The 27879-nt window shown below is 37.8% G+C and overlaps 1 protein-coding gene across 2 annotated transcripts in view; it reads right to left on the reverse strand.

The window, feature by feature from the left end:
* Window positions 1-27879, reverse strand: part of soga1 (suppressor of glucose, autophagy associated 1) — a 62425-nt gene that overhangs the window by 9270 nt on the left and 25276 nt on the right. The window contains exons 4-10 of one of the 2 annotated variants that reach the window (XM_048177196.1): window positions 14572-14634; window positions 12678-13991; window positions 8401-8505; window positions 5189-5314; window positions 4825-5055; window positions 2885-3031; window positions 2580-2747 (exon numbers count right to left, since the gene is read on the reverse strand). In XM_048177196.1, the coding sequence (XP_048033153.1) occupies window positions 2580-2747; window positions 2885-3031; window positions 4825-5055; window positions 5189-5314; window positions 8401-8505; window positions 12678-13991; window positions 14572-14634 (2154 nt within the window). Of the gene's footprint in view, window positions 1-2579; window positions 2751-2884; window positions 3032-4824; window positions 5056-5188; window positions 5315-8400; window positions 8506-12677; window positions 13992-14571; window positions 14635-27879 lie in introns of both variants that reach the window. The other variant, XM_048177195.1, reaches the window with a different exon arrangement.

A 27879-nucleotide genomic window follows, 5' to 3' on the forward strand; every position in this document is an offset into this window, starting at 1 on the left:
ATATATTATCATATATTTTCCAAAATATGAAAAGCTGCAATTCCATATGTATTATTCAATATATTTACGCAGTATATTTTTCTGTATATTTTCAAATAAACTGTTAAATCATGTAATATATTGATCAATCATACATAGGGAAATATATTTTCTTTCCATAAGGGTGGTTATCAACCAGTTAACGGTTAACCAACATTCTTCATAATATCTTCTTTGGTGTTCAACAGAAGAAAGAAACTCATACAGGTTTGGAATGAGGAAATGATGACAATTTTTTTATTTTTGGGTGAACTATCCCTTTAAGGCAGAATTGTATAAGTGATTTCCAATCATAAAACATCTTTATTCTAGGACACTGAATGTCTTTCCTGAGGTAAATGTCAGTCAGACACCTTACACAGTCAAAACGTGTCATCAAAACAGCGCTAATTAAATAGTCACCATTTCAGTCAGTGACTTCGGCCTTCCAAAACTGTTACAGCAAAACCCAAAATTCATTTTTGGTGCATCATTACTTTATATCCCTCATCTTCAGCCCTCTGTGTTTATCAGACTGATCCACTCCTGTTCCTCCCCGAGCCCATTAATTAAGCCATTAAGAAGACTGCAGTCATGAATGCGTCTCAGAGCAGAGATATTAAACTCATCTTTCACAATCACGCCCAGCAACAAGCCTGTAATCACACACACACACTCGCTCTCGCCCCCCATTGAAATGCCACATTGCCGCTGACACACTGCAGATGGCTCAGACAGCTCCCTTTCCAGACTATTGGTGCATGTCCTAACCAACAGAAGATCAAATAACAAAATTATAGGTCACATCCAGCATCCTTCAGCCTGTTCGACAGGTCGCAAGAAACATTTCTGGCTTCAGTGTTCAGAATGAATCTCCCAAGAGGAATTACTGTAATCTGTGTATGTTAAATCAATGGCCCTGAGTGCGGGAGTAAAATTACCCACTAAGATCAATGCTAAAGTAATTACTTTACACCTACAGTGCAAAGTACCTATGAAACGATTCACCTCTGTGGGCTCTTTTAGATTTTATTGTGTTACAAACCACAATGTATTTAACAGAACTGTTCCACTCGACAAAGTACTCTATAAATCAGACATTTTTATTAAAAGTAATTAAAAAAAATAAGTAACAGAAAATGACTGCATGCATAATGATTCATTCCACTACCGTAAATCTTACAAAGAAGGATATCTGAAAGTTGTATAATTTACAAATACTATATTTTTGGCTATATAATAGTTTAAATCCTTAAGGGAAAACTCCAGCTGAGATCAATTTTCAACAATTGTCCACTATCCTGCAGGCATAGATTGATCTACACATGCCATTTACTGTTGGCTACAGGAATATATTGATTTAAAGGTGCCCTAGAACTTTTTTTAAAAAGATGTAATATAAGTCTAAGGTGTCCCCTGAATGTGTCTGTGAAGTTTCAGCTCAAAATACCCCATAGATTTTTTTTAATAAATTTTTTTAACTGCCTATTTTGGGGCATCATTATAAATGAGCCGATTCAGGGCTACTGGCCCTTTAATTCTCGTGCTCCACGCCCACGGAGCTCGCGCTTGCCTTAAACAGCATAAACAAAGTTCACACAGCTAATATAACCCTCAAATGGATCTTTACAAAGTGTTCGTCATGCATGCGTCGGATTATGTGAGTATTGTATACTGTTATATTGTTTACATTTGATTCTGAATGAATTTGAGGCTGTGCTCCGTGGCTAACGGCTAATGCTACACTGTTGGAGAGATTTATAAAGAATGAAGTTGTGTTTATGAATTATACAGACTGCAAGTGTTTAAAAAATGAAAATAGCGACGGCTCTTGTCTCCGTGAATACAGTAAGAAACGATGGTAACTTTAACCACATTTAACAGTACATTAGCAACATGCTAACGAAACATTTAGAAAGACAATTTACAAATATCACTAAAAATATCATGATATCATGAATCATGTCAGTTATTATTGCTCCATCTGCCATTTTTCGCTATTGTTCTTGCTTGCTTACCTAGTCTGATGATTCAGCTGTGCACAGATCCAGACGTTAATACTGGCTGCCCTTGTCTAATGCCTTGAACATGGGCTGGCATATGCAAATATTGGGGGCGTAAATATTAATGATCCTGACTGTTACGTAACAGAGATTCGCCTGTTCTTCGAGGTCTTTTAAACAAATGAGATTTATATAAAAAGGAGGAAACAATGGAGTTTGAGACTCACTGTATGTCATTTCCATGTACTGAACTCTTGTTATTCGACTATGCCAAGATAAATTCAATTTTTCATTCGAGGGCACCTTTAAAAGTCTCTATAAGCTTTTATTACAAATTGATCTTCAAGTTTCAAGCCATAAGGAAACTGTATTTTCAGGCATAAATAAGGATGCTGAAACAAACCTTGGCACGTAAATTATGGAAAATACGTATATAAATTCAGTCAAGTGAGGCTGAGGTACAAAATTTGCCTAGTTTTTGTTTAAATCATCTGACTGACGAATGCCGAATGTGGCCCCCATCTATCTGGATCGCTCTTCACAGACACAGCTGCTCACCTGAGTGATAATGCTCTTGAGTTCCATCCGTTCCACTTCCCATGATGCTTTGGCACGGGCAAACTGCTGCGTTAACTCCTGTGAACTCTGACGCTCCTCGCGCAGCTCAGCGCTCAGATCTTGTAGCGCCACCTTCAGGTCCGACAGAGTACTGCCGAATCCGCTAGGCTGCTGAGGGCAACGGGAGATGGAAATTAATTACATTTACATAGCCGTGAAGACTGGATTATAAGGACATCCAAATCTAAATCATGTTAGTGTCCTGCGGATGTAAGGCGTTTGGCCAATCTTATGTTTTAACCCACCTGCGGGCAGCTTTTCTCTGCCAGGCTGTGCTCTTTGGGTGTAGGGTTGAGTGGTTGCTCCTCAGCAGCAGACATCTTGTTGTCTCCATAGTGGGAAGACAACCCATCTTCCTCAAGCAGGATACGGAGATCTTTGACACTGTTAACCTGGAAAAACATATCGGCCTTTATTTCAACAATATTTGAAAAGTACACTATCAAAATATTCAAACTTCTGGGGTCAGTAAAATGTTTTAAAATGTTTTTAAAATAATATGCTCATGCATTTAAAATTAAGTTAAATATTATTACAATTTTACAAAAAAAATTTCTATTCAAATATATTTTAAAATGTAATTTATTTCTGTGATTCAAAGCTGAATTTTCAGCATCATTAGGGGCCGTTCACACAGAACGCCTTTATCTATTTCAATGCGCTACTTTTCCATTGTTTTTCGATGTAAACACGCACTAGAAGGACGTGTATGAATGTTACGCTCACGTCATTTGAGTGCCGCGTTTTTAAGACGCCGTGTCAAGTTAAAAGAATTTCAACTTTTACACGCAGCGCCGCTCATCAATGTCAGTTCCAAAACAGTGGACCAATCAGAAGAACTCGGAGGCGGGGCAAGCTTTGCAAGCTTTTGTTTTGCAGTAGCAATCTGGCATGGCTTTTTTTTGTTCGTTATTTCCGTTATTGCATCACGTCGCAAAAGTGCGTCTCAAGACCCTCGCGTTCAGCGCTGCGTTTTTTAAAAACCATTCCTCGCGTTTTAGGATGCAAAGACGCATTCTGTGTGAATCAGTCTTCAGTGTCACATGATCCTTCAGAAATCATTCTAATACACTGATTTGCTGCTCAAGACACATTTGTGATTATTATCAATGTTGAAAACTGCTTAATATTTTTATGGATGCATTTTTTCAAGATTTTTGATGAATAGAAAGTTCAAATGAACAGCATTTATTTTTTTAGATTACTGCAATTCGCTATTTTATTATGGTGCTCAAAATAAAGTCTTAGACAGACTGCAAATGGTCCAAAATGCGGCTACAAGAATGCTCACAGGCACTGATAAATTAGATCATGTTATCCTGGTGTTAAAATCATTGCATTGGATGTTTCTTTTAGGATTAAAATTTTCTTATTTGTATTTAATCTCTACATGGCTTAGCTCCATCTTATATTGCTGATCTAATTCAGGAACAAAAGCCAATAAGACGATCCCTACGATCTCAATCACAGAAACTTCTTATCCAATGGGGACCGTGCATTTGCGGTCGCTGCCCCTAAATTATGGAACAACCTACCGTTATATATTAGGCATGTACCGACGCTCAGTCAGTTTAAAAGCCACTTGAAAACATATTTTTTTATGATAGCGTTTGATCATAGATAAGTGCAGAGGTTGCTAGTATCATCTTCTGGTCTTAGTTAAGATGTATTTTGACTGTCTTTTTAAGGTTTCTTTTTATATTACTTATATAATTATATGGATGTGTTCCTTTTCCTTTTCTTCTGCTCATTGTGTTACAGTTTGTACTGCACTATGGTCAACATTGTTGTTTTATTCAGTGCTTTATAAATAAATTTGAATTTATTTTGTAACATTATAAATGTCTTTACTGTCACTTTTGATCAATTAAATGCATTCTTGCTGAATAAAGTACAAATGTATTTCCACAAAAAAAAAAAACTTCCTGACCCCAAACATTTGATTAGAAGTGTAGCTAAAAGACCATCAAACCAACTTTTGAGTGCATCTAATTCACTAACCACCCACAATCCAGTTTAACCCTGTTCCAATTGTGCCGTGCTTATCGCGTTCAGACTTTCATGTTCGCATCGTTCCCTAACTTTCATTAAATTCCTTCAGTGAATCAGGTGCTAAATCGATGCAAACAGTGTGTGTAAATAAACCTGCTTTTGGCACAATTCATTCTTAGAGGAATTTCCATACCTCTAGGATATCCTTGCTCTCAGTGTCTAGTTTCTTGCCGAGTCTCCACTGTTTGAGGAGCCAGCGCAGCTTGAGGCCGATGAGGAGCAGGCTCTCTTTGAGCTGCTGGGACTCCTGCACCAGCAGGTTTCTCTCCTGACTCCACAGCTTCTGCTGCAGACGCGTCTGGAGGCTCAGACTCTGCAGCTGGAAGTCTCGGCGGAGGAGGGCCTTCTGATGCTCTTCCTGAAGCTAGAGAGAGACATGACAATTAGTGACTTGAGGAGAAAAATGTCCGGATTTTAGGGTTAGGGTTTGCTTTATTTGGATGTTCAGTGCTTGAGAAAAATCTAAATTAGTCCAACACGTATTAACATGTTTGCACCTGAGAGAGTTTATGTGTGTCGTTGTGGCGCTCCTGTCTCTCCTGTGACAACGCTTCCTGCGCTCCCTGAGCCTTCTCTCTTGCCTCGGACAACAGAGCGTGCAGCTCCCCAACCTGCTCTGTCAGCTGGAGAACAACATGCAAACAGAAAGAAAGAGAGAGATTGTACATAATTGGTAAATGCTGTATGTGCACAGTATATGTAATACAAATAGACTGGAACAAATGGCAAAACTTGCTGCCGTGTAAATGTCAAAATGATTCAGTGGTACAATGCCAAAATAAGAAGTCTTTATAACTGGATCAAATTAGAAACTGTCTGATCATAACTTCAAGTGTGCAGAGAACACAGTCTGTATTATTTGTCTTTTTCCAAGACAATGGATTAGAAGTTCCTAGACTAGTTAACTAGGATTTTTCTTATTGTTTTGATATTTTTAGTGGTGGTGGTTGAAATTCATCCCATTTAAAGCACCACAACTACAGTCAAACCAAAATGTATTCAAACACCTTGAACATTTCATTCATTAATACAGTTTATTTACTATAGTTTAAACAAATGGTAATAAAATATGACAAGATCTCTGAGTTAAACTGTGTCAGAAAACATTAATCTTAATTATGTCAAATAACACTTAAGCAAAACATGGTCAGGTCAAAGTGTCTGAATAATCTTTGGTCCCAAATGTTCACCAATTTTACTGGTAGTGCACTGTATGAAGAATGTTTGGGTATAATATGTCACAGTTTACTTATTTTGTATCCTCACTTACAGAAATGAACTATAGTGTCCTGCACCCACTAGTAAAAATATACCAAAAATATCAAAAATGTCTGAATAATTTTTGGTTTGACTGTATTTAAGTCAGCAACAGATACAGTACAGTCCAAAAGTTTGGAACCACTAAGATTTTTAATGTTTTTAAAAGAAGTTTCATCTGCTCACCAAGGCTACATTTATTTAATTAAAAATACAGTAATATTGTGAAATATTATTACAATTTAAAATAACTGTGTACTATTTAAATATATTTGACAAAGTAATTTATTCCTGTGATGCAAAGCTGAATTTTCAGCATCGTTACTCCAGTCTTCAGTGTCACATGATCCTTCAGAAATCATTCTAATATGCTGATTTGCTGCTCAAGAAACATTTATGATTATTTTCAATGTTGAAAACAGTTGTGTACTTTTTTTTTCAGGATTCCTTGATGAATAGAAAGTTCAAAAGAACAGCATTTATCTGAAATACAAAGCTTCTGTAGCATTATACACTACCGTTCAAAAGTTTGGGGTCAGTAAGAATTTTTATTTTTATTTTTTTTAAAAGAAATTAAAGAAATGAATACTTTTATTCAGCAAGGATGCATTAAATCAATCAAAAGTGGCAGTAAAGACATTTATAATGTTACAAAAGATTAGATTTCAGATAAACACTGTTCTTTTGAACTTTCTATTCATCAAATAATCCTGAAAAAAAATATTGTACACAAATATTTTGTACAATTGTACACATTAAATGTTTCTTGAGCAGCAGATCAGCATATTAGAATGATTTCTGAAGGATCATGTGACACTGAAGACTGGAGTAACGATGCTGAAAATTCAGCTTTGATCACAGGAATAAATTACTTTGTGAAATATATTCAAATAGAAAACAGTTATTTTAAATTGTAATAATATTTTACAATATTACTGTTTTTTACTGTATTTTTAATTAAATAAATGTAGCCTTGGTGAGCAGACGAAACTTCTTTTAAAAACATTAAAAATCTTAGTGGTTCCAAACTTTTGGACTGTAATGTATACCCAAGGTCGTTCCCACATTTGGCTGTTTTTTTTTAAACCCTTGCAAAACAATTGTGTCAAGCTAAAAATAGACTCAAGGACCTTGCATTCAATTCAAGAACATTTTTTATGTAAAGTCCTCTAAGAAACACATCCAATCTGGCAGAGGTGAGAAAACCAGTCTAAATATACAGGACCTTTTACATAAATAATAATTTTGACAATTTTTTTGCATCCATTTCTACTCTAGCAACATCAGTTCAACATTGAACGAGCCCTCCGCTAAAATTCAAAACATGAGACCAGAGCTTGATCACAAAATCTCAGTTGTTTCTTTTTCTTTGTGAAAACCAGTTAGTGGAAATGCTGCGTGATGAATTGTTTGGGTGGAAACTGTTGATGGTTGGAGGTTACTCTGAAATGCTGCAAGGGCGTTTGGCACAGCGTGCAGGACGCCAAATCACATAATGCACGCATTCATGATTTAAAGCTCGGCATAATGGACTATTTTTAACCACCTTGTCGATACTTTATACTGTCTTCAGCTTAAAGACTGCATATTTCTCAGTAGTTTGTATAAAGCCTTGTACAAACTGAACAGAAAAAGATAAAGAAGTAGGCCTTTACTGGGGTAAATATAGCGTAATGTAAGAGCGTAGTGGGATTAGGTAAAACTAAACCACGTTGGCAGAGAGAATTATATCTCTGCATGGGTGCACAAGTCTTGTTTTATTTATGGACGCAAGGGTATTTTTATATTTTAACCTCATAAACATTCTTTAGAGTCTACGAATGTACCATTTAATTGACTTTGCTGTCATCGCCTAAACCGCTAATATCCCAATTCCCCATGAACCTCAGATTTGAGTTGCCTAAGCCTACATTGTAGCTTCTGAGCTTTTAAAGTTTGCCAATCATCCAATGAGAAACTGAGAGAGCACCATTCTTTGGATGTAATTCTGCATTCTGGAATTTCTTAAGGCCTGTTCACACCAAAGGACGATAACTATAACGATAAAGATATAAGAACAGCAGAGTCCACACCACAGATATAATTGCACATAGAAACTATATTGTTGGAATCACTTCCAGGACATCTTTTCCACCTGATGAATGATAAAAACAATGACAGCCAATCAGAATCCATGCTGCTTTAAAGAGTTTGAAATGTTTAAAACGGCAGACAAAACTGCAGCACGCTTAGAATAAATAGAACAATATCTCGTCCGCTGGTGTGGATGCTAATATAGTTATTGTTATATTTATAGTTATCATTCTTGGTGTGAATGGGCCTTCTTTCCTTGAAGGATGCACAACATGTTGTCGCTGTTTTTGTCCAAAAGTGTTAGTTTAGGTTTTGGAACAGAGCCTTTGTGTGTCCAAGTAGCAGAACTGAAATGTTTTGGTGCGTTTTAGTGCCTCACCAGATCAGAGTCTGTTTCCTTTAAGTCAGATTCCTCGTCTTTGTTGCTGTCTTTGTGGCTGTTCCTCTCCTCCTCTGCCTTGCACGGCTGGTCTCTAGAGTCAGGCTGTTGCATGCATGCATGGGCAAGTTAATGAAGGAAAACAAAAAAAAAACAACAATAAAAGACGAGCATGATAGAAGACAGACAAGATCAAGAAGAACATGATGAAGGAACAGACAGTGATGCAAGGACGGAACAGACATATTTAAAGTGAGAAATGAATCACGGGGGGAAAAAGAGAAAATGGCACAATGATACCTATGAAACATCACCAGCAAATAAAAACTCACAAGACAATGAAAAGTATGTATAGGAAAAACAGTTTGGTCATTGTGGTATAAGACAAAATGGCAAAAAGAAACAAAACAACAAGGAGTGAAAGCATCATCTTTGGTTTGAGGAGGAGGAAACAGCAAATGGGGTAGAGGGAAACAAAAGAATTATAAAGAGAGGGAGAAGGAAAACAAAGAAAGAAATGTAGCAGCGACCACAGGTCATGGTGCCCATGCAGTGAGGAAAAAGAGGGAGAGAAAGAGGAAGGGAAGAGTCTGGATTGGATCTCAAGAGTTGGGCCTCTAATGGAGCCTAAATATATATATGTTTTTTATCCAGTACAAAAGTGTTATAATGAACCCCACTGACTTTCATTGGCCCTGTCCCAAATGACACATATGCACTTTCGGTCTTGTGGACTTACAAATGGCTGCCGTGTCCGTTAAGTCCATGAGACCGTAGGGTGTCCCATTTGTCATTTTATGTTTCAGAAGGGTGCTCGCGAGTGTCCCCTTTGTGGTCTCCGCAGCAGACCTCTTCCCGACAGTCAAAGTGGCGTTACATCATGAAAGTGCGGACTTGTACGAAGGCCCCAAGTGTTTAGGGTGCCATTTGGGACAGGGCCATTGCATGGACAAAAACAGTTAAAAATATCTTCTTCTATGTTCCACAGAAGAAAGAAAGTCGAACAGGTTAGGAACGACATGAGAGTGAGTAAATGATGACAGAATGTTCATTTTTGGATGAACTGTTCCTTTAAGAGGCTAAGCTGTTATCTTTCATTGCAAATATATATGAATATCAAATCATTATTTTACACATTTTTGCTAACATGAATGGATTAGCCAATATATTGTGATTGCTTAAATCACATGTCAAACTCCGCCACTGTCCTGCAGAGTTTAGCACCAACCAGCTCCAAAACACCTGCCTGGAAGTTTCCAGTAATCCTGAAGACTTGAGTAGCTGGTTCAGATGTGTATAATTAGGGTTGGAGCTAAACTCTTCAAGACAGTGGCCCTCTAGGTTGACATCCCTGGGAATAGTCAGGTCAAAGATGTATTGGAAACAGCCAAGTCCAAATTCTATCATACATTGTTATGCTAGAAAACAAGCAAACTTATACTATTATGTCTCATTTGAATCTAGACATAAAATACTTTAAAAAAAAAATGGATTCTTTAATAAAAATGAAAACTTTCACAATAGGTCATTTCTTTATCACAATTAATGATGATCTAACTCCATTAGAGGCCTAAATGCTATCCACTATGAAGCCTTATAATGCATAACAAGCATGCATTGTTATAGTGGTCAGTAGAGCTGCACGATTCTGGATAAATTGAAAGTCACGATTTTTTTGCTTCAAACGATTCTCCCACAATTCTGAATAGACACCTAAACAATGTAATTTACTAGAGGTTCTGACAAAATGTTAATTGCAGTCGATTTAAAATATTTAATCTGAATGAATTATTTAAAAAAAAAAAAAAACGGTTTGAATGAATGATTCAATGACTCACTCATAAACAGGGGCGTAGGAGCGATTTTGAACCTGGGGGGGACAGTAAATGCCGGGGGGGGGATCCGGGAAATTCCCCGTTATAATCATTCATATATATATATATATATATATATATATATATATGATTATATATAACATTATAATCATATATATATATATATATATATATATATATATATATATATATATATATATATATATATATAAGCACTTAAATGCTAATTTCTAATGACTTTTGGGAACGGATTGCAGTGTTTCCCACAGGATTTTGTGAGACTGTGGTGGGTAGACATCGGTTCCTCTAGGGGGGTCCGGGGCATGCCCCCCGAAGGAAAATTTTGTACATTTTAAATTTAAATGCATAAATCTGGTGTATTCTGAGAGCAAAATTATGTGACTAGATCAATAAAGAAATTTGTTCTCTTGTAAACAATTTTGTGCTCTAAAAGTAGGCTAATTTATTTATTGGTGATGGTTGGGCACATTAGTCATGTACACAACATATAGTAGGCTAAATGATAGTTCATAAGTGGTCAAACATGTAGAGTACACATTTAAACCATTAAAAATATGTAGCAAAAGAGGTTACCTTTGTTGAATTAATTTATTAGTGGGAGCCTGTATCTTTGATTTGTTAACCAATCCAGAATGCACTAAACACAACATCTCATTATAGAGAAAAATAACAAATGAATAAAAATATATTCATAAGCTGACCAATAAATAAATAAGTAAACTAGGCGAGTATATAATTCAGCAGCAAAAAATATTCTAGCCTAAAAACTTTGCACAGTAATTTTATAAATCCAAATGTTAATAAAAAGTTTAAAATTACTATTTGTATTATGAAATTAGATTTATATGTAAATAATTATATGTATTTAATGTAACATTAAAAGACGCTTATTTTAAATGTATTGTGCAGCTTTTTAATGGGGCAACAAGCTATAGATACGACAGAACAAAATAGGCTATTAATAATCTTTCAGTGTGCAAAACCATGATAATATGAAACGCTTCAAAACAACAGCAAAAAACCGCTAATGCACATCCCGGGTGCAGAATGATGCGCTTGAAGCAATATTGAGTCAGAGCGCGCAGTTGTGCTGCGCATTGAAAACTTCACGGTACAAAGAGAATCCCTGTGTACATCTGACTGTATCTAACAGTTTATTAATCATATGTTTCTTTCATTTTTAAATTCCAGTTATTGTGCGTGTGACACAAATTCATAGTCCTTGTGTTGTGCGATCTAACAGACATCCTGTAGCCAGTATGATGATTGACATCGTTCAGAAACAGCAATAAACTCCAGCAAGATAAAGTCATTTTATGCAAATCCACAGCCCTTTATCTACATATCAAGTATTATAATGGGAATATATCATATTGGAGAGTTTTACCGTTTTACCTGACTGTCGTTACCGAACGCGACGCGCTGTGTGAGTGCTGCATGATTGACAGCTGTAGCGGAGGGAAGACGAGTTTCTGACCGTGAACTTATCGATGTATATTTCTTCTGTCCCTCACATGAAGCCATGGAATGGCTTCAGATGACTTTGAATATAGTGCACGAAAACTTAATTGGTGCTAGTCTACTTATTTTGCTCTCTGTCTCCCACTTTTGCTATATAAAAGAGCGCAATTTACGGTGCGTGCGTGTGTGTGTAACCATAGCGACAAAAAACGACCAACTTTCGGAACCTGCACTTAAGCCTATAATTTCGTTTTTAAAAATTTAATTATGCATTTAAAAGTTGCAGAATGGATTAATTTGGAGACTCTGAAATCGGCAGAGATAGGCAGGCAATGCAAAACAAAATCTGACATTGGGAAATAGTGAGGGGGACAAAACTTAGATTTTGAAATGTGGGGGGGACGTGTCCCCCCCACGTATAATGGCTCCTACGCCCCTGCATAAATACTTCACTTGTTTCATTACTGGATGAATCAGCGTTTTTCAAGGAATCTTTTGAATGAATGATTCAGTGACAAATACATTCACTTGTCACTTTCAAAAAGTGATGCTCTATTTTGATAGCTTCTGTAGACATCAGTGTTTATATGCGAACTATAAACTTTTATCCCAGTACTTCTGTGAAAATATGAATATTTGTAACACAGAAAAAAACGATACTGTGTGGTTGAAAAGACTGTTTGTAAAGCTACAGTTTGTTAATAGCTACAGGCGAATCGTTGTCATTTTGAAATGAGATCGCATGGGTTTCTGAATTCAAGATCGTGATCTTTTAACAATTAATCGTGCAGCTCTAGTGGTCGACAAACCTTTCTAAGGGAAATGGCAGTGTAAATACAACTCAATCTAATCAAGCAAAGCAAAAAAAGAAAATTGCTGGTAAAAAAAAGACAAAACTCCAAGCAAAAAGGAAAGAATAAAGATGCAAGGGAATATTTGACTAAGAGATTGGGCGTGTACCTTCTGTTGGGCCATGTTCTGGTTGAACTGAGCATCTGCAGGGCATGAGCAATTTGCTGCAGGGTCTTCCGCTTCAGACAGCAGGGGCATCAAGGACATCCCTTCCACACGCTCCCTCTCTGGGGGCTGCCCCAGGGCATCCACCCTCTCACTGAGGGCCTGTAGCTGAGCCTGGAGGGACTGCAGTCTGCCATGCAGGGCCTCCACCAGGGGCAGCGTGGAGCTCTGGGTCTGGCTCTTCTCCAGCAGAACCGGTTCCGCAGACTCATTTGTTGTAATCTTACGATAGACGGCGTCTGGTGTGATACTGGAGGGGTCGGGTGAAGTCAGGAGCTGAATGGCTGAGGTAATGAGTTGCGCTTGGTCGCGGATAGCGAGAAGGTCTTTTATGTTGAGGCCCTGAGCAGTAGGAGTGTGACTTGTTACTGAAACTTTTGGATTCTTTTCCTCCAGAATATCGTTCTGCTCATCGCCCACCGGGCCTTCACGGTGCACCTGGCTTGGGACGCACTCAGCCGAGTCCCCTGCTTCAGCATCGGTTTCCAGCGCTGGACGTGCGGAACCCTGGTTGGAGGCCAAGTCACACCGTTGAAGGTTGGACAGAAGCACGCGGTTCTCGTACTGGAGCTTCTTTACTTTGCCATTCAGCTCTGCGATCTGCAGCCGGGCAGCAAGCAGTTCTTTATGGGTGGCTTCGTTTAGACCGGATTCTCCCTCTTCGGAAGCACCAGGAATGATTTTGGGTGAACTGATGGTTGTGGACGATGATGGCTCTATCTCAGTGACAGCGGGAAGCTCGGACTTGTAGTGGTTGATCTCGTTCATCAAGAGCTTGTTCTGCTCTTCCATTTCTATCAGAGACCGCCGCAGCAGATCTGCCTCTTCTTCCACAAACTGTAGATGGCGCTGTAGCTCCATTACATTCTCAGACGTGGAAAGCAGCAGGTGACTCCCGACTCCACCCATGACGCCGACTCCACCCGGGGTATCCTGGATCTTCATGTCGTCCATTTCGGCGCGAAGGCCCCGGTTCTCCACCTCCAACTCTACGATACGTCGACTTAGAAGGTTCGCCTCCTCCTCCACAAGTTTCAGGTGTACTTTGACCTCGGCTTCTCGGGTGTGAGGAGAATCAGCGACCTCTTCGACAGTAAGTGAGGCATCAACCTCTCCGTACACAGAGCGATACTTTGCCAGTTCCTCTCTCATGGCCTCATTGTCTTTGACCATCTTGGTGAGTTTCTTGCACATGAGAGCCGATTCCTCCTTGGCGAAGTGAAGCTGGCACTTCAGGTCTGAACTGTCCTCTGGAGGCTGGAGAGGAACATTTGCAGAGACCAAACAACTTTTAACTGCTACAATATTGAACAATACGCTGTCCGTTTATACCCCTTTTCCACCACCAAATTGTTGGTGCCGGAGCCTGTGGACCAAGCCAAAATCTTGCTCTGCACCAGCTTGTTAAACCTCCTGATCTTGAACCAGGAGCCAAGTCAATCTTGCTAGACTTACTCACAAAAAAATTGCGACAAACGTTTGTCATGTTGCCCAGTTACTCCAGACACCTTATTTTATTCATCCATCTGAACTTTAGATGTTTAAACATTCTCAAAACTCAAAAAAGATGTCAACAAAGTCTGTAATGCCTCATGTTTTTTGGAGGCAAGTTATGTTGCAGTAAGAGAGATTCAGTAGCTTGAATAAGAATGTAGACCACAACCTTGATGGTCTTAAGAAATAATAGAACAATGAAAGCTTTGAATCGATAGCACCTGTTCTAACAATACAGCTTGCTATCAATGCTGTACTTTACAAGTCCTCTTTCAGATCATTGTAATATCACAATAGAAGCAAATTAACTCATAAAATGCATTGCAGTGTTAGTGTGCATTACCTGAGGCGATGCTTTTTTGTCAGGTTTGTTGTTTGGTCTGGCACCTCTCTTCTTCAAAGAGTTCTAAAGGGGAAAAAAGTGATACATTAATTAAAATGTGTAACAACATGAATAACTTTTATCATCCCCCTCCCAAGCCACTGTACATCCACTCTGATATCACACCATCACTTTTATCTCCCCCTCTGTGGTATTTTCACTAATAAATCATAATTTGGCAGGAAACCAGCATGAAATTAAACTGATACACATCACAACATGAGGTAATGCATTGTTTCAATCAAATAAAAAAAATTGTTCCACTGCAGGAAATGGAGATAGAACTATCAGACACATTATTAAACGAATAGTTACAATCCTAGATGCTGATTGGTTACTACAGGTATATATTACATGATAAAATACGCATTCACAATATAACACAGCCTCTCGTACATATATTTTCGTAAAATAAAAATCAAATAGGGTCACTTCAAGTGTCATTTTCTCCAAAACCATGTAACTACAACCATCATTTAGAAAAAACAGGAATGCGTGAATACAGACAAACTGCTGGGAAAAATCCAATTTTCACTTCCTGTCGTATGTGGGCTGACAGAATGGCACAGGTTAATGGAAACACAGCTTTTAATGGCACTGAACTTCATTAAAATCAATAGATTTGTGCTGAAAGAAAATGAAAGCATTGACTTAGCAGTGTATCGACCATTTTTGTGCCACTGTTTTTTTAATTTATTACAGTTTGCTGAGTCTGTGGGAAAGAAGTCTGAACATAATGAGATTATAGCAACGTCATTTATCTCACTGCTAACTCACAGTGGCTCCGTACACATAAGCTGAACACGTAAAGTCTGTACAGTATGTATATATATGCTATGTGATGGGCTTTTCTTCTGTCATTGACAAACACACTCACTCAGACTCTGCTCTGGCACTCAAAACTGATATGATAAAATTCCATCTACTCTGCAAGACTGATGCAATTCTGCCTTTCTAATGCCTAATGTCTCTTTCACTGTGTCACTCATACTTGCACAATTTTATATGTGCAAAACAGCACATAGTGGTAAAAACTGGCATTTGCAAGGAAATTTGTATTTGTCAGTTGGCCAATAACTTTATTAGGAACTCATAATACAGAGTTTAAATTGGACCTTCATGAACAGTAGTCTGACGCTCACTGAGTCAAATCAAAGACAATACAAACTGTCTACTAAAGAAAACCTTTCATGACTCATGTTTCATCGGATGATTTACCATCAGAAGTTTATCAAGGGTGTGCAAATATTTTCCCTTTCAGAACTCATGTGGCAACATGAATGTGGAAAATTCCTTGCATAAAGCAACCAAAATGAAAATATGGGGAACAAAATCACAATACGTGCAGCTTCAATGAAGAGACTGGATCAGCTTGCAATGACAAAATTACCGTTGGTGTTTGTCCTAAGAACCAAAATATATTTTTCAACAAAAATATTGGAAAAGAGTTCTGGCAATTTCATGCCAAATAAGAAAAGAAAATTCTGTAAACTTTCCCAGCTTTGCAGAAAAAAGATATTTTCTTCTCTATTGTGAAATACATCAGAGAGTAACGGATTAGGGCACTGGTCGAGATGTGGGCATTGCACTCAAAAGTGGAGGCAGATGAATGTGAGCTTGCACAAAAAAAAGAATTGTTGGTTTAACTTAAAATAGTAAGTTACCTGGTTGCCTTAAAATTGCCTTAAAAGTTCATTGAAATTAAAAATTTGAGTTAATACAATGAAGGTGATTGGTTTAATCAACAGAAACTCAAAATATTATGTTATCTGAACCACATTAATTATTTAAGTTGATTTGACAAAAGAAAAAATGTTGTGATAACAAATCATGAAAATATATATTTTTTTACCGTGCATGGTTTAAATGGACTAAATGATTGGTGAAGTACTGCACACAACCACCAGAGAGAATCTTCACTGGAAGATCAAGTTATGACATTTTGATTAAAAATTAAATTGAAAAAATGAAACGCATGGATGAATTGTTCAAAATAATATTTATAACATGCATTTAGAATATAGAGTGAATTTTCATTTCATGCCGACTTTAATAAGAAACATGACAAAAGATGTCTTCTCGTACATCATTGCATAATTTTTCATTGCCAGCACACGTTGAAACTCACAATCTAAGTAGTTTGTCATCTGATCACTGAATTGCTTATCAGCTTCCTGAATTTCAACACCGTGAAACCTAATGCAGGTACAGAAATATGAGAACAAATACAAACACACACACACACACACACACAGGTCTATTCAGCTGTGTCGTGATCTTGTGCCTGCTTGACTTATTCTTATGAAACACACTCTTCCTCTAACACAGGATGTAAGGAATAAGATGATGTTATGTTACAGTTGGGAATGGGATGAAGAACGAGTCTCACTGCGTTAAACAAAATCCATCTATCCTAAAGGAGCAATGGACTCTCTTATTTCACCTGCTCATTTGACTGAATTATGAAGACTTGAGTTAATGGAGTGTGTGAAACTGAGAGGGTCTGTAAGTCACGCTCCACTTCACACACTTTGTCCCTCAAAATCATTGTCAGTGATGAGCATGGCCTGTTGTGTAAGACTCTGAGACACGAGGCTGGACAGAGATGAATGTTTTCATTGAGAGAGTTTTCTTTGTCTGTTTAGACAGGGGACATCATTAGGATTTTAACTGTTTGAATCGTCCAGACTAAAGCTAACACCTGTAATACAGCAGGATCTTCCTCTTCTGCCAGGTACGAATGTGCACATGAATCAAATTCAAATGATTCATAGTATTTATAGCTATTAGTAGATATAGAAAAGACAATATAGGGAGCATGTGGACACTGCTTTGAGGAACAGTGATTCAGATTTGATTTAAAACTTTAAACCAACAGTTGGGTTTGTCCGTATTTGACCCAAACAATTGACTGTACTGTTACTATTTCTGCAGTATATAGTAGGGCTGCACTATGGATGCCCGTTTCCACCACTAAATAAAAAAAAAAAAAACACAGTAATTGCAACTTTTTATCTCAGAATTCTGACTTTTTACCTCGCAATTGCGAGTTTATATCTCAGAATTGTGACTTTATAACTCACAATTGTGAGAAAAAATGTCAGAATTGTGAGATAAAAAGTTGCAATTACTGTTTTTATTTTTTTTATTTATTTTTATATTTTTACTTAAAGTCACAATTCTGAGATATAAACTCAATTGCATGATATAAAGTCACAATTCTGAGATATAAAGTAATTGCATGATATAAAGTCACAATTCTGAGATATAAACTCATGATATAAAGCTGAGATATAAAGTTGCATGATATAAAGTCACAATTCTGAGCTATAAACTCGCAGTTGCATGATATAAAGTCACAATTCTGAGTCACAATTCTATAAACTCGCTATAAAGTTGCATGATATAAAGTCACAATTCTGATATAAAGTCACAATTCTGAGCTATAAACTCGCAGTTGCATGATATAAAGTCACAATTCTGAGCTATAAACTCGCAGTTGCATGATATAAAGTCACAATTCTGAGCTATAAACTCGCTGAGATATAAAGTTGCATGATATAAAGTCACAATTCTGAGATATAAACTCGCAGTTGCATGATATAAAGTCACAATTCTCATATAAAGTCACAATTCTGATGTAAAGTCACAACTCTGAGATATAAACTCGCAGTTGCATGAAATAAAGTCACAATTCTGAGATATAAACTCGCAGTTGCATGATATAAAGTCACAATTCTGAGATATAAAATCGCAGTTGCATGATATAAAGTCACAATTCTGAGATATAAACTCGCAGTTGCATGATATAAAGTCACAATTCTGAGATATAAACTTTCATGATATAAAGTCACAATTCTGAGATATAAACTCGCAATTGCATGATATAAAGTCACAATTCTGATATAAAGTCACAATTCTGAGATATAAACTCGCAGTTGCGTGAAATAAAGTCACAATTCTGAGATATAAACAATTCGAAATATACACACAATTTTGTGATATAAAGTCACAATTCTGATATAAAGTCACAATTCTGATATAGTCACAATTCTGAGATATAAACTCGCAGTTGCATGATATAAAGTCAAAATTCTGAGCTATAAATGCAATTGCATGAAAAGTCACAATTCTGAGATATAAACTCGCAGTTGCATGAAATAAAGTCACAATTCTGAGATATAAACTCGCAATTGCGTGAATAAAGTCACAATTCTGATATAAAGTCACAATTCTGATATAGTCACAATTCTGAGACATAAACTTGCAATTGCAAGAAAAAAAGTCAGAATTCTGAGATTAATGTCATATAATAATTTTTTTATTCAGTGGCGGAAACGGGCTTCCATGCTGCACAATTAATGAAAATTAAACAGAAATCACAATATGGCTTTTCAAATCATGACTTTACTAATACACAATTTTTAATCAAAAAACTTACAATTTGATTCTTCAATTGCTTGGAATACACAGACTACCATATCCCACAATGCAATGCACTTAACCTTCTATTTCCAGTGTGACAAAATGAAAATAATATCAGCAACAATTCTTCTGTCTTGACCTACTTTGATGGACTATCAAATTCAGACATTTACACAAAATTGGATTAAAAATGCAAAATAATTTTAATTTCCAACTGGACGCTACTTGCAGAGTACAACAAACAAAAGGTCATGTGACAACAATGCATTGCAGCATGCAAATGCAAAGTATTTATACTACTGTGTGAAATGTTTATCGTTGCAAATGCGTTCTGTTTCACATACTTATTAAAAATTAGGCTGCATGCAGTGTACACTGCGCAGTGCTCCATAAGCTAGACATAACCAGAGAGAGAAGCTGTGGTAAATCCATTGCTTTTTCTCAATTCCCAGACCGCAGAGACACGAGTCCCCGACCACTCCAGACTATAATGGGTTCCCATGACAACGGCTTTTGTGAGCAGTTCCCCTGTAGAGTTCAATGGAACAAATTGATGAATAAGTGGGGGGAGGAAGTTAGGAGAGGGGAAACAGGAAATCACAACCTTTCAAATCCATTTGATATGAGCAGACCCCTCTCCTCCTGCACAAACAAGCAAAACAACTGCAGAAAACCACCACGTTCCCCTCTTTCTCCCTTACTAATTGCACTAAAACACAAGGAAGCTAAAAGCCAGATAGCATTTTTCATAAAGCAACAGAGAGCCTGCAGGTGCTGCGTGATTCCCACACACATTACATGATTAGGAAATGAGATATTCTCTTTGATCCACGGCAGCAGAATGTTTATTACTTCACAACAGCAGGATGGCAGTGATAAACATTATGCCTTACACAAAGAACTGTGACAAAACCTCTATCAATCCAAAACATTTTCAGTCTAAATCCTAAAGCCATACTGGACTGTTTTCCTGTCCACGTGAATTTAAGGCAACTCGAGACCATCATCCACGTCCACATACTTCTGTCCGTCCCAATACCCACATGCATTTAAGATGATGGCAAGTACTAAAGCGGCCACACTTTTGTAGCATGCTATTTTTTTACACTGTTTATAATGTTAGCCAAGGTATCTCGAGGTAAGATTTCATGAAGACCATTTTTGCAATCTCTCTGTCATGCTTCAAATTAAACGGGCTGTTTTTGGTACTGTGTCTTTAAGACATCTGCATGTAAATGACCTCTGTTATGATTGGCTAACCTCTATGTGCATCGTCAGCGCATGCAGAACATTAGAGTACACATACAGTGAACATCAACCCTTTTTTAAATTTCTTAAAACAGCAAGAAAAATACGAGTCTCTATGATACGTTTCCTGTAATGGAGTCCTAATGGTGCACATACACTTAAATCACTCATGCACACACACACACACACACACACACACACACACACACACACACACACACACACACACAGGTGCAAGCAGCTTCTCTGCCTGCCAGGTACTGCTGCTTGCATCTGTCAGCAAATCTCTGATGCCATTTCACCAACGCGAACACAATATATCACATATCGGGCTCATCCTGAGCTTGTATTTATTCAGGGTAAAATCTTGGCATATAGCAGCATTTGCCTCCAGCTTTCTCACACTCAAGAAGAATGACATATGTTTCTGTCCACCCGTGAGCGGGACGGTTATTTTACATACTTGTCAAGCTTGAGTGTTAATTAGAGCTGGGAATCGCTTTTATAATTACACATGAAGCCCATGAGGGAAAAGCAGATATGAGTGTGATCCAGAACAGAGAAGAAATGGATGGAAACACTTCAGTAAGAATGGAGAGAAAGCGAGAATGTGAAAAAAATAATCATCTTAATTAGATTGACTTTTTGTCCGACATAAAAGGAGTTTGACTTGAAGCGGCAGTGCATAGACCCATCTGTGTATGACATCAAAGTACCGCGAGAGCGATTCGAAAACATACAGAGCGAACGGATGCCGCACTGATGTCATACACCGACTGCTTCAAGTCGAACAAACCTAATAAATATCTAGTTCAGTCCGAGGGCGCAGGCTGATGGTCCTTTACATGCAATCTGCAATCAATCACATCATTACCGCATAACACGAGCTGATTGGCCGATCCTGCAGCCAATGAGATTTCTTGCTCAACATTCAAATAGTCTGGTTCAATAGAGTTCCTCCACCTCCCCAGCTCCACCTGCCTAGATATGCTACAGGGTTTATTAATGTCTATTTATGCAGCAGCAGCATATCTTGCATGCTCACAGCATCATGTCTGTGTATCTATCAGCAGTAGCAAGTCCATACTTGCTCTGCAGCATAGGCAGATAGAAAAGTTTAAATTGTAATATTTCAATTTTAATATATTTAAAATGTAACATTCCCGTGATGGAAAAGCACCATTACTCCAGTTTTCAGTGTAACACGATCCTTCGGAAATCATTCTAATGCTGTGTTCACACCAAACGCGAATAGAGCGTCTGGCGCGAATGATTTCAATGTTCAGTCAATGTAAAGACGCGTTCACGCGCATCTGGAGGTCTCGCGGCGCAAATGAGGCGTTTAGCGCGGCGCGGAAGACGCGAATTCGCCTCATTCGCGCGTCTAGTTCTATGCATTTAGCATTTGACGCGAATTCGCGTCTGACGCCCGAGTTGAAAAATTTGAACTTTGGCGTAAATTCGCGCCGCGTTAACCAATCAGGAGCCTGCTGGCTGCTGTGGCGGCAGGCCCGCCCGGAGTCACTCATTCAAAATGGAGGAACGACTGATATTATCAGTGAGCAGTCACCCAGAGATTTATGACACAAGTTCATACTTCAGACAGGAATAAAAAGGACCTCGCTTGGAAGAGTGTCGGTGAGGAGATTGGGCTACCTCGTAAGTTGTAAATACACATTTCACTTTTGAGTCACGTACACGTTTATCGACCCGCAGGCTTCCCGCGACGCTGACCTCTACGCTGCTGTTCTGCTCTCCAGAGCAAATACAAAGCGGTAGCTCTCTCGATGAACGCACGATCAACATCAGCCATCTTGCAAACAGACAACCGCCTAGCACTTGCCCCTCCCACAAGAAGCGGATTTCGCCTCGGACGCGCGTCAATTTCGCTTCAAACGCTTGTTTTTTACGCGCGTCTATTTCGCTCTAGACGCGCGAATGCATTCAAAATGTTCAAGCGGCAAACTAGACGCGGTAGACGCGAATTTTACGCTCTATTCGCGTTTGGTGTGAACGCAGCATAATATGCTGAAGAAACACTTATTATTACCAATGTTGAAAACGGTTGCACTTCATGTTTTTGTGGAAACTATACAACATTTTTTTTTTTTTTCAGGATTCTTTGATGAATGTAAAAGGTCAAAAGAACAGCATTTATTCGAAATAGAAAACTTTTGTAACATTAATGTCACTTTTGATCAGTTTAATGCAGAATAAATTCAGCATTTGCCGGAGATGCATTGTAGAGCAAAGGCATAAAGGTAATTTGGGTTGAGAAACACTGTGTCCTCGACCTCTTTCTGTTACACCTTCAGCATGAACACATTATTAATGGGGCCATGTCATATGAAAGGTCCGTTCTGCCTCTTTCTTTTCTCTTTGGCTTGTGAGAGTTTAATCTCTAAGCTTCTGTTGTGTGCAAACTCTTCACAAAAAAAGCCTAGGCGCCACCCCAGCAGAGGACACCTCCCTTTTTCTCTCTTTTATCCCTTCTTCCTTGAGTACCACTGTCTCCATATTTCAAAATATCAACATTTTCAACATTCAAAATCTAATCATTAATTGAAACACTGCTGACTTGATCAGTCATCCCATGAATATATCAGGGTGTAGACCTGTGAATTCATGTTGACAGTCTGCCATCACTTAAACTGTGTGTTTTGTGCCATTTGGTGAAGTTCAAAAGATGAATGTCTGAGAAACAGGGAAGAAAAAGGTGTCGAATCACACCTGTACTGAGCATAAGGCAATTTCTCCCAGGTGTGGGCCAATCAAATCTAACTATAGCAGCCTGTTTCTCATTAACACCACTGACACAGCAATCAAATGCAGTCACGGTTTGTCTTACATTGGGAATATATCCACAAAACTGAAAATCTCTTTATCTGTAGCCTAAGAGAAAATTCCTTTCCATACATCTTGACAATTTTCAATATTTACATCAATAAGAACTGAGTATAAACCCATTTAGAATCAGCCTAAAGGAATCAGCCCCTTCATCTTTAACCTGTCCTAGATACCAAAAAGCTTTGGATAGAGTATCTGTCCTTGTTTTCTGCATGAAAGATAGTGCCGGAGACATCCAGCTCCCCACAGCAACATAAACTGCTCTTTGTCTTTGTATCTGGTCCTCCCCTTTCAGAGGAATTCAATCAGGGAGCCCATGCGCTCGTTAGAGAGAATAGCTAGCACTTGACGCTCATTAGTGTGTCAGATTGCCGGCCGCATGCGCTCTGGCACATGAAAACACTCCAAACATTCCTCTCATTGCACACTTTGTTCTCTCATTTGTATTAAGAACGACATTTGGCATTCAGAGACGGAGGCTGAATCTGGAGAAGGATTTTGGAATCTGTGGAAAAGACCAAAATAGGTCAAATTCCTGAGTTTACATCCATAACTAAGGATAGAAATACATGGCAAAATTTGTAGGTTTGTAGACATCTGAATGGTCTATTCTTCACTTTTGCATTTTCAGACAGCCGGTACTATTCCTGAGCTAGAACACATCACAGACTCGATTCAATATTCTTTTCAATTTGTGGCAAAATATATCAGGAGAACCTCTCAAATCCCAAGAGGCTATATGCCAAATCTGAGAGAGTGAGAGAAAGACTGAGCAGGAGAAAATATGATGGACAGGTAACACACAACAGCACTATATCATGGGAGGATAACCGGAGAAAGCTATCCATAAGCATTTCCATTCATCTCAATAGTTGGAGTTGCTTGGCTGGAGCAAGAACGCCCTGGTTTGAAATCGGCCATCTTTGTTCATGAGCGCTCAATTTTGCAGCCAGGCTGTTTTAAGCTATTAAAGGGATAGTTCACCCAAAAATGAAAACTGCCCCATGATTTACTCACCCTCAAACCATCCTAGGTGTTTATGACTTTCTTCTTTCAGATGAATATGATCAGAGTTATATTAAATAATGTCCTGGCTCTCACAAGCTTTATAATGAAGAGAGGATGAGATTTTGAAGCCCAAAAAAGTGCAACCATCCATCATAAAAGATAGCCACACGGCTCCGGAGGGTTAATAAAGGATGCATTTATGTAAGAAAATTATCCATATTTAAAACTAAAATAAGTAGTTTCTGACAGACAGCCATTTGCATCGATTTACGGCGAAAGAGTGAACTCTGACCTGACGTATTACGCACTGACAAACGCGGAAGCACAGAGGATAGAGCAAAACAAAACACCGGTCACGAATTATAAGTCTAATACTAGAAGATTTACACAGAAATGTTGGAGGATTTCACTATAAGAGAAGAGAAGAGGAGGTTGCATAGCCCTATTTGAGGCGTCTAAGCTTACGCTACTCCTACGTCACGTAAGGGGTTACTCTTTAGGTGTCGACGTGCGTATGGCCATCTGCCGGATGCTAGTTATTTTAGTTTATAAAGATTTAAATATGGGCATTTTTCTAACATAAATGCATCACTTTGCTTCAGAAGGCCTTTATTAACAAGGCTGCTTGCACCACAAGAACACACAGTCCAAAAACTGGTAAACCTTTTACTATATTATAATGAAATAATATTATGGTCATCAATGGAGAAAGAGAAAGATGTAAGGTGTAGTTATGGCATCGTCCAGCAGGGGAAAACAGGGCGATTTTAACAACCCCCTTGGGGAGATGCTTTATATATTCAGTTGTTCTGTGGTTCACTAACTTATATCAAGCACAAGCAGAGAGGTCATTGACCATTAGATGCACATGGGTGATGGGTGTAGAAGATAATGCTCTGAAGGAAATATTTTAGATAATGTTCTAGCAAGCTATTGAAAATCATTTTTAGATTATTATAATGGACGAGCATTTAGACGGTCATTATAGAGCGACAGTCAATAATCTAGAGCGCATCTGTTTTAATAGACAACAGACACATAAACCAGATTATTTGTCCAAGAGCTGTGTAATTAGTTTGTGGGGCATTTAATGGCTTGTTAATCAATGTCCTTTCTCTATTAATGAGGATAATGGTCTGCAGGATATAAATATAAACACATTTCACCTCAATTGGTATTGAATGGATTTGTTATCAATTACCACTGAACTGCTTTGACTTAAATGTAGTATAAATTCAGTATGATAGATAGATTCAGTAGTATGCATGCTGTATAAGGAGTTCTATTGTAAATGAAGGCATGCGGTATGTGTAGGAGAACATCCCTCCCACAATGCAATGCACAATGCTTTTACACCCTGGAGCAGATTTTCTGGGGCATTTTTACTATTAGTACTATAAACGAACACATCATTTTGCATTTTTACAATTTTACTTTATTAGTATGTCATTTTTACAGAAGGTTTTATCAAATTTAGCTCACTTCTGGGTTCACATTTTTAAAATTTTTACCCAAAATATTGCTACACACACGTTTGCCATGCTTTTATGAACTGTAAAAAATGCCAAGTAATGTAAATGTCTTTTAAATACGTTTTAATCTAAGCAATAATCTGGTTTGATTAAGCCAAAAAAAAGTATAATCTAATATTACTTAATATTAATAAACAAATCAGCCTCACTTCATTAGGATGCCAATGAAGTTCATTTCGATCAAACAGAAAGTACGTACATCACAGATCTATGTAATAAATAAATGAATTTAATTGAATGCATTCCGATAAATTCTTAATCTAAGTAAATCTGACTTTTGCATGTAAAATTAAATCTGGGTCAACACATTTTATATGATTTATATGTATAACTAGGCCTACGTTAAAATATCAATGCAGATATTTTGCCCCAACATTTTGAATTCCAGAAGCATTTTTGTCACTTTCAGTGTTTTTTCCCCTATTAATTTCTGAATGTAGGCTATACTGTGCAGTATGCAGTAAGCACTATGATAGTACTCTCTTCTAAATAGAGCTGTAGTTTCGCTGGCCATATTACTTCAGGTCATTGGTCTAGACATATTACATTGATTAGGTGGGCAGGTCAGTGGGCTGCAGTAATAAAACCATTTTGCTGAAGAGAATCGCTGAAAGTGTAATTCTGATGTGATTAAGTGATCAATCTCAATCCCAGCTCACTTCTCAAGCCATTATATCTAAAACAGAAGATCCTAACTACAATCACACTTCACACACTTTAACCAATTTAGGAGCTTCCTCTGTAATGAACCCATCACATTTTAAGATGACTTATAAATCTCTATTTCAACCATAGCATTCCCATTTTTAAATAATACGAGTCTGCAGCTTCCGACAAGCCATAGTGAATAACCCTTTAACAGATCAGTGAGGTGTATAGACAGACACAGATGAATACTGATAGTTAGTCTTGTGCAAAGGCTATGAAGCGAAGACTGTTATCCATGCTCTATATAAATCAATGCACCAGAGTGCATACGCATGCTTTTCTATAGCACTCAGTGTGTGTGTGTGTCATGAAAGTGGAAGATTGCTGGTTGACCCAAATGAAGTTCACAGGACAAGTTCCCTAGAGCCTGGATGTGAGGAGACATGTCTTATATAAGATCTATCTCATACACAAAATCAAAGCAATAGCTTACTGATCTGATTAGGAAGAAAGCGGAAGATCTGAGATCTAACCAATTAGCTTCACCTAAGAGACCTGTGAATTCGATCAGAGGGCAGGAAGCACTAGTTGTGGTGTGTAATGATGTAAAGGCCTTAGTAAGACTAAGAACTCATCTTCTTTTTTAAGCATAATCAATGGCAATGCAAATACATTTCATTTAACCTCAGTCCTGGGAAACACCAGTGGATGGGAGCTATACATGACACAACTGAAATAGCACTGTGGATCAATACAAGCACTCTGTGTGAAAGTCCCACTCACCCCATTGTTAGAAATATCTGCGTCACAAACACACTTTCAATTGATTATAAAACTCTTAAAGCTGCTATTTGTAGGCATAAAATACTGTCAGAAATATCACTGAAATGCAAAAAAAATATTTAGGTCTCCATGATTCCTGCAATGCACATTTGAAATCCACTCATAAAATTTGAATTTACTTTAACATCACATAATTTGGCAAAATTTGGATGAATACATAAAAAGTAGAGCTGTGCACTTAATAAATCGTGATATGGAACTAGTGCAGGGGTTGGCAATGGATGCATAAATTTAAACTATAATGCATTTTCATTTATTCCGCCAACATGGAAGGATAATCACTGGCATGTGATAATAGCTAAAGAGGTGTATTTAATTTAAAGCTGCAGTCCGTAACTTTTTTTTGGTTAAAAAAGATGCAAAATCAATTTCTGAGCAACTACATAACCAGACACTGTTCAAAATCTCCTTATCTTAGCCCGATTCGCAACGGTATAGTTGTAATAATGGGATAATCCGTGGGAAATTTGAGCATGCCGCCGTTCGTCTTTGCGTCATTACGTCACGTCTGTAAACATAAAGAACGAGTCCCAGCTAGTAGGCTATATCATGTGAAGATACTGCAGGTGATTTATAGCCTTTTCTCACAGCATCTGAAATAATTAAACTTATCATTTGGATGGCAGATTTTATAGTTTGACAAATTAACGTTAGAGATTAGACAGAAATGTACAGAAATTGAAATCTACAGGTAACGCTAATACACACTAAATACACA

Source organism: Megalobrama amblycephala, linkage group LG24 (assembly GCF_018812025.1).
Source record: "Megalobrama amblycephala isolate DHTTF-2021 linkage group LG24, ASM1881202v1, whole genome shotgun sequence".
In the NCBI taxonomy this organism is placed as follows: Eukaryota; Metazoa; Chordata; class Actinopteri; order Cypriniformes; family Xenocyprididae; genus Megalobrama; species Megalobrama amblycephala.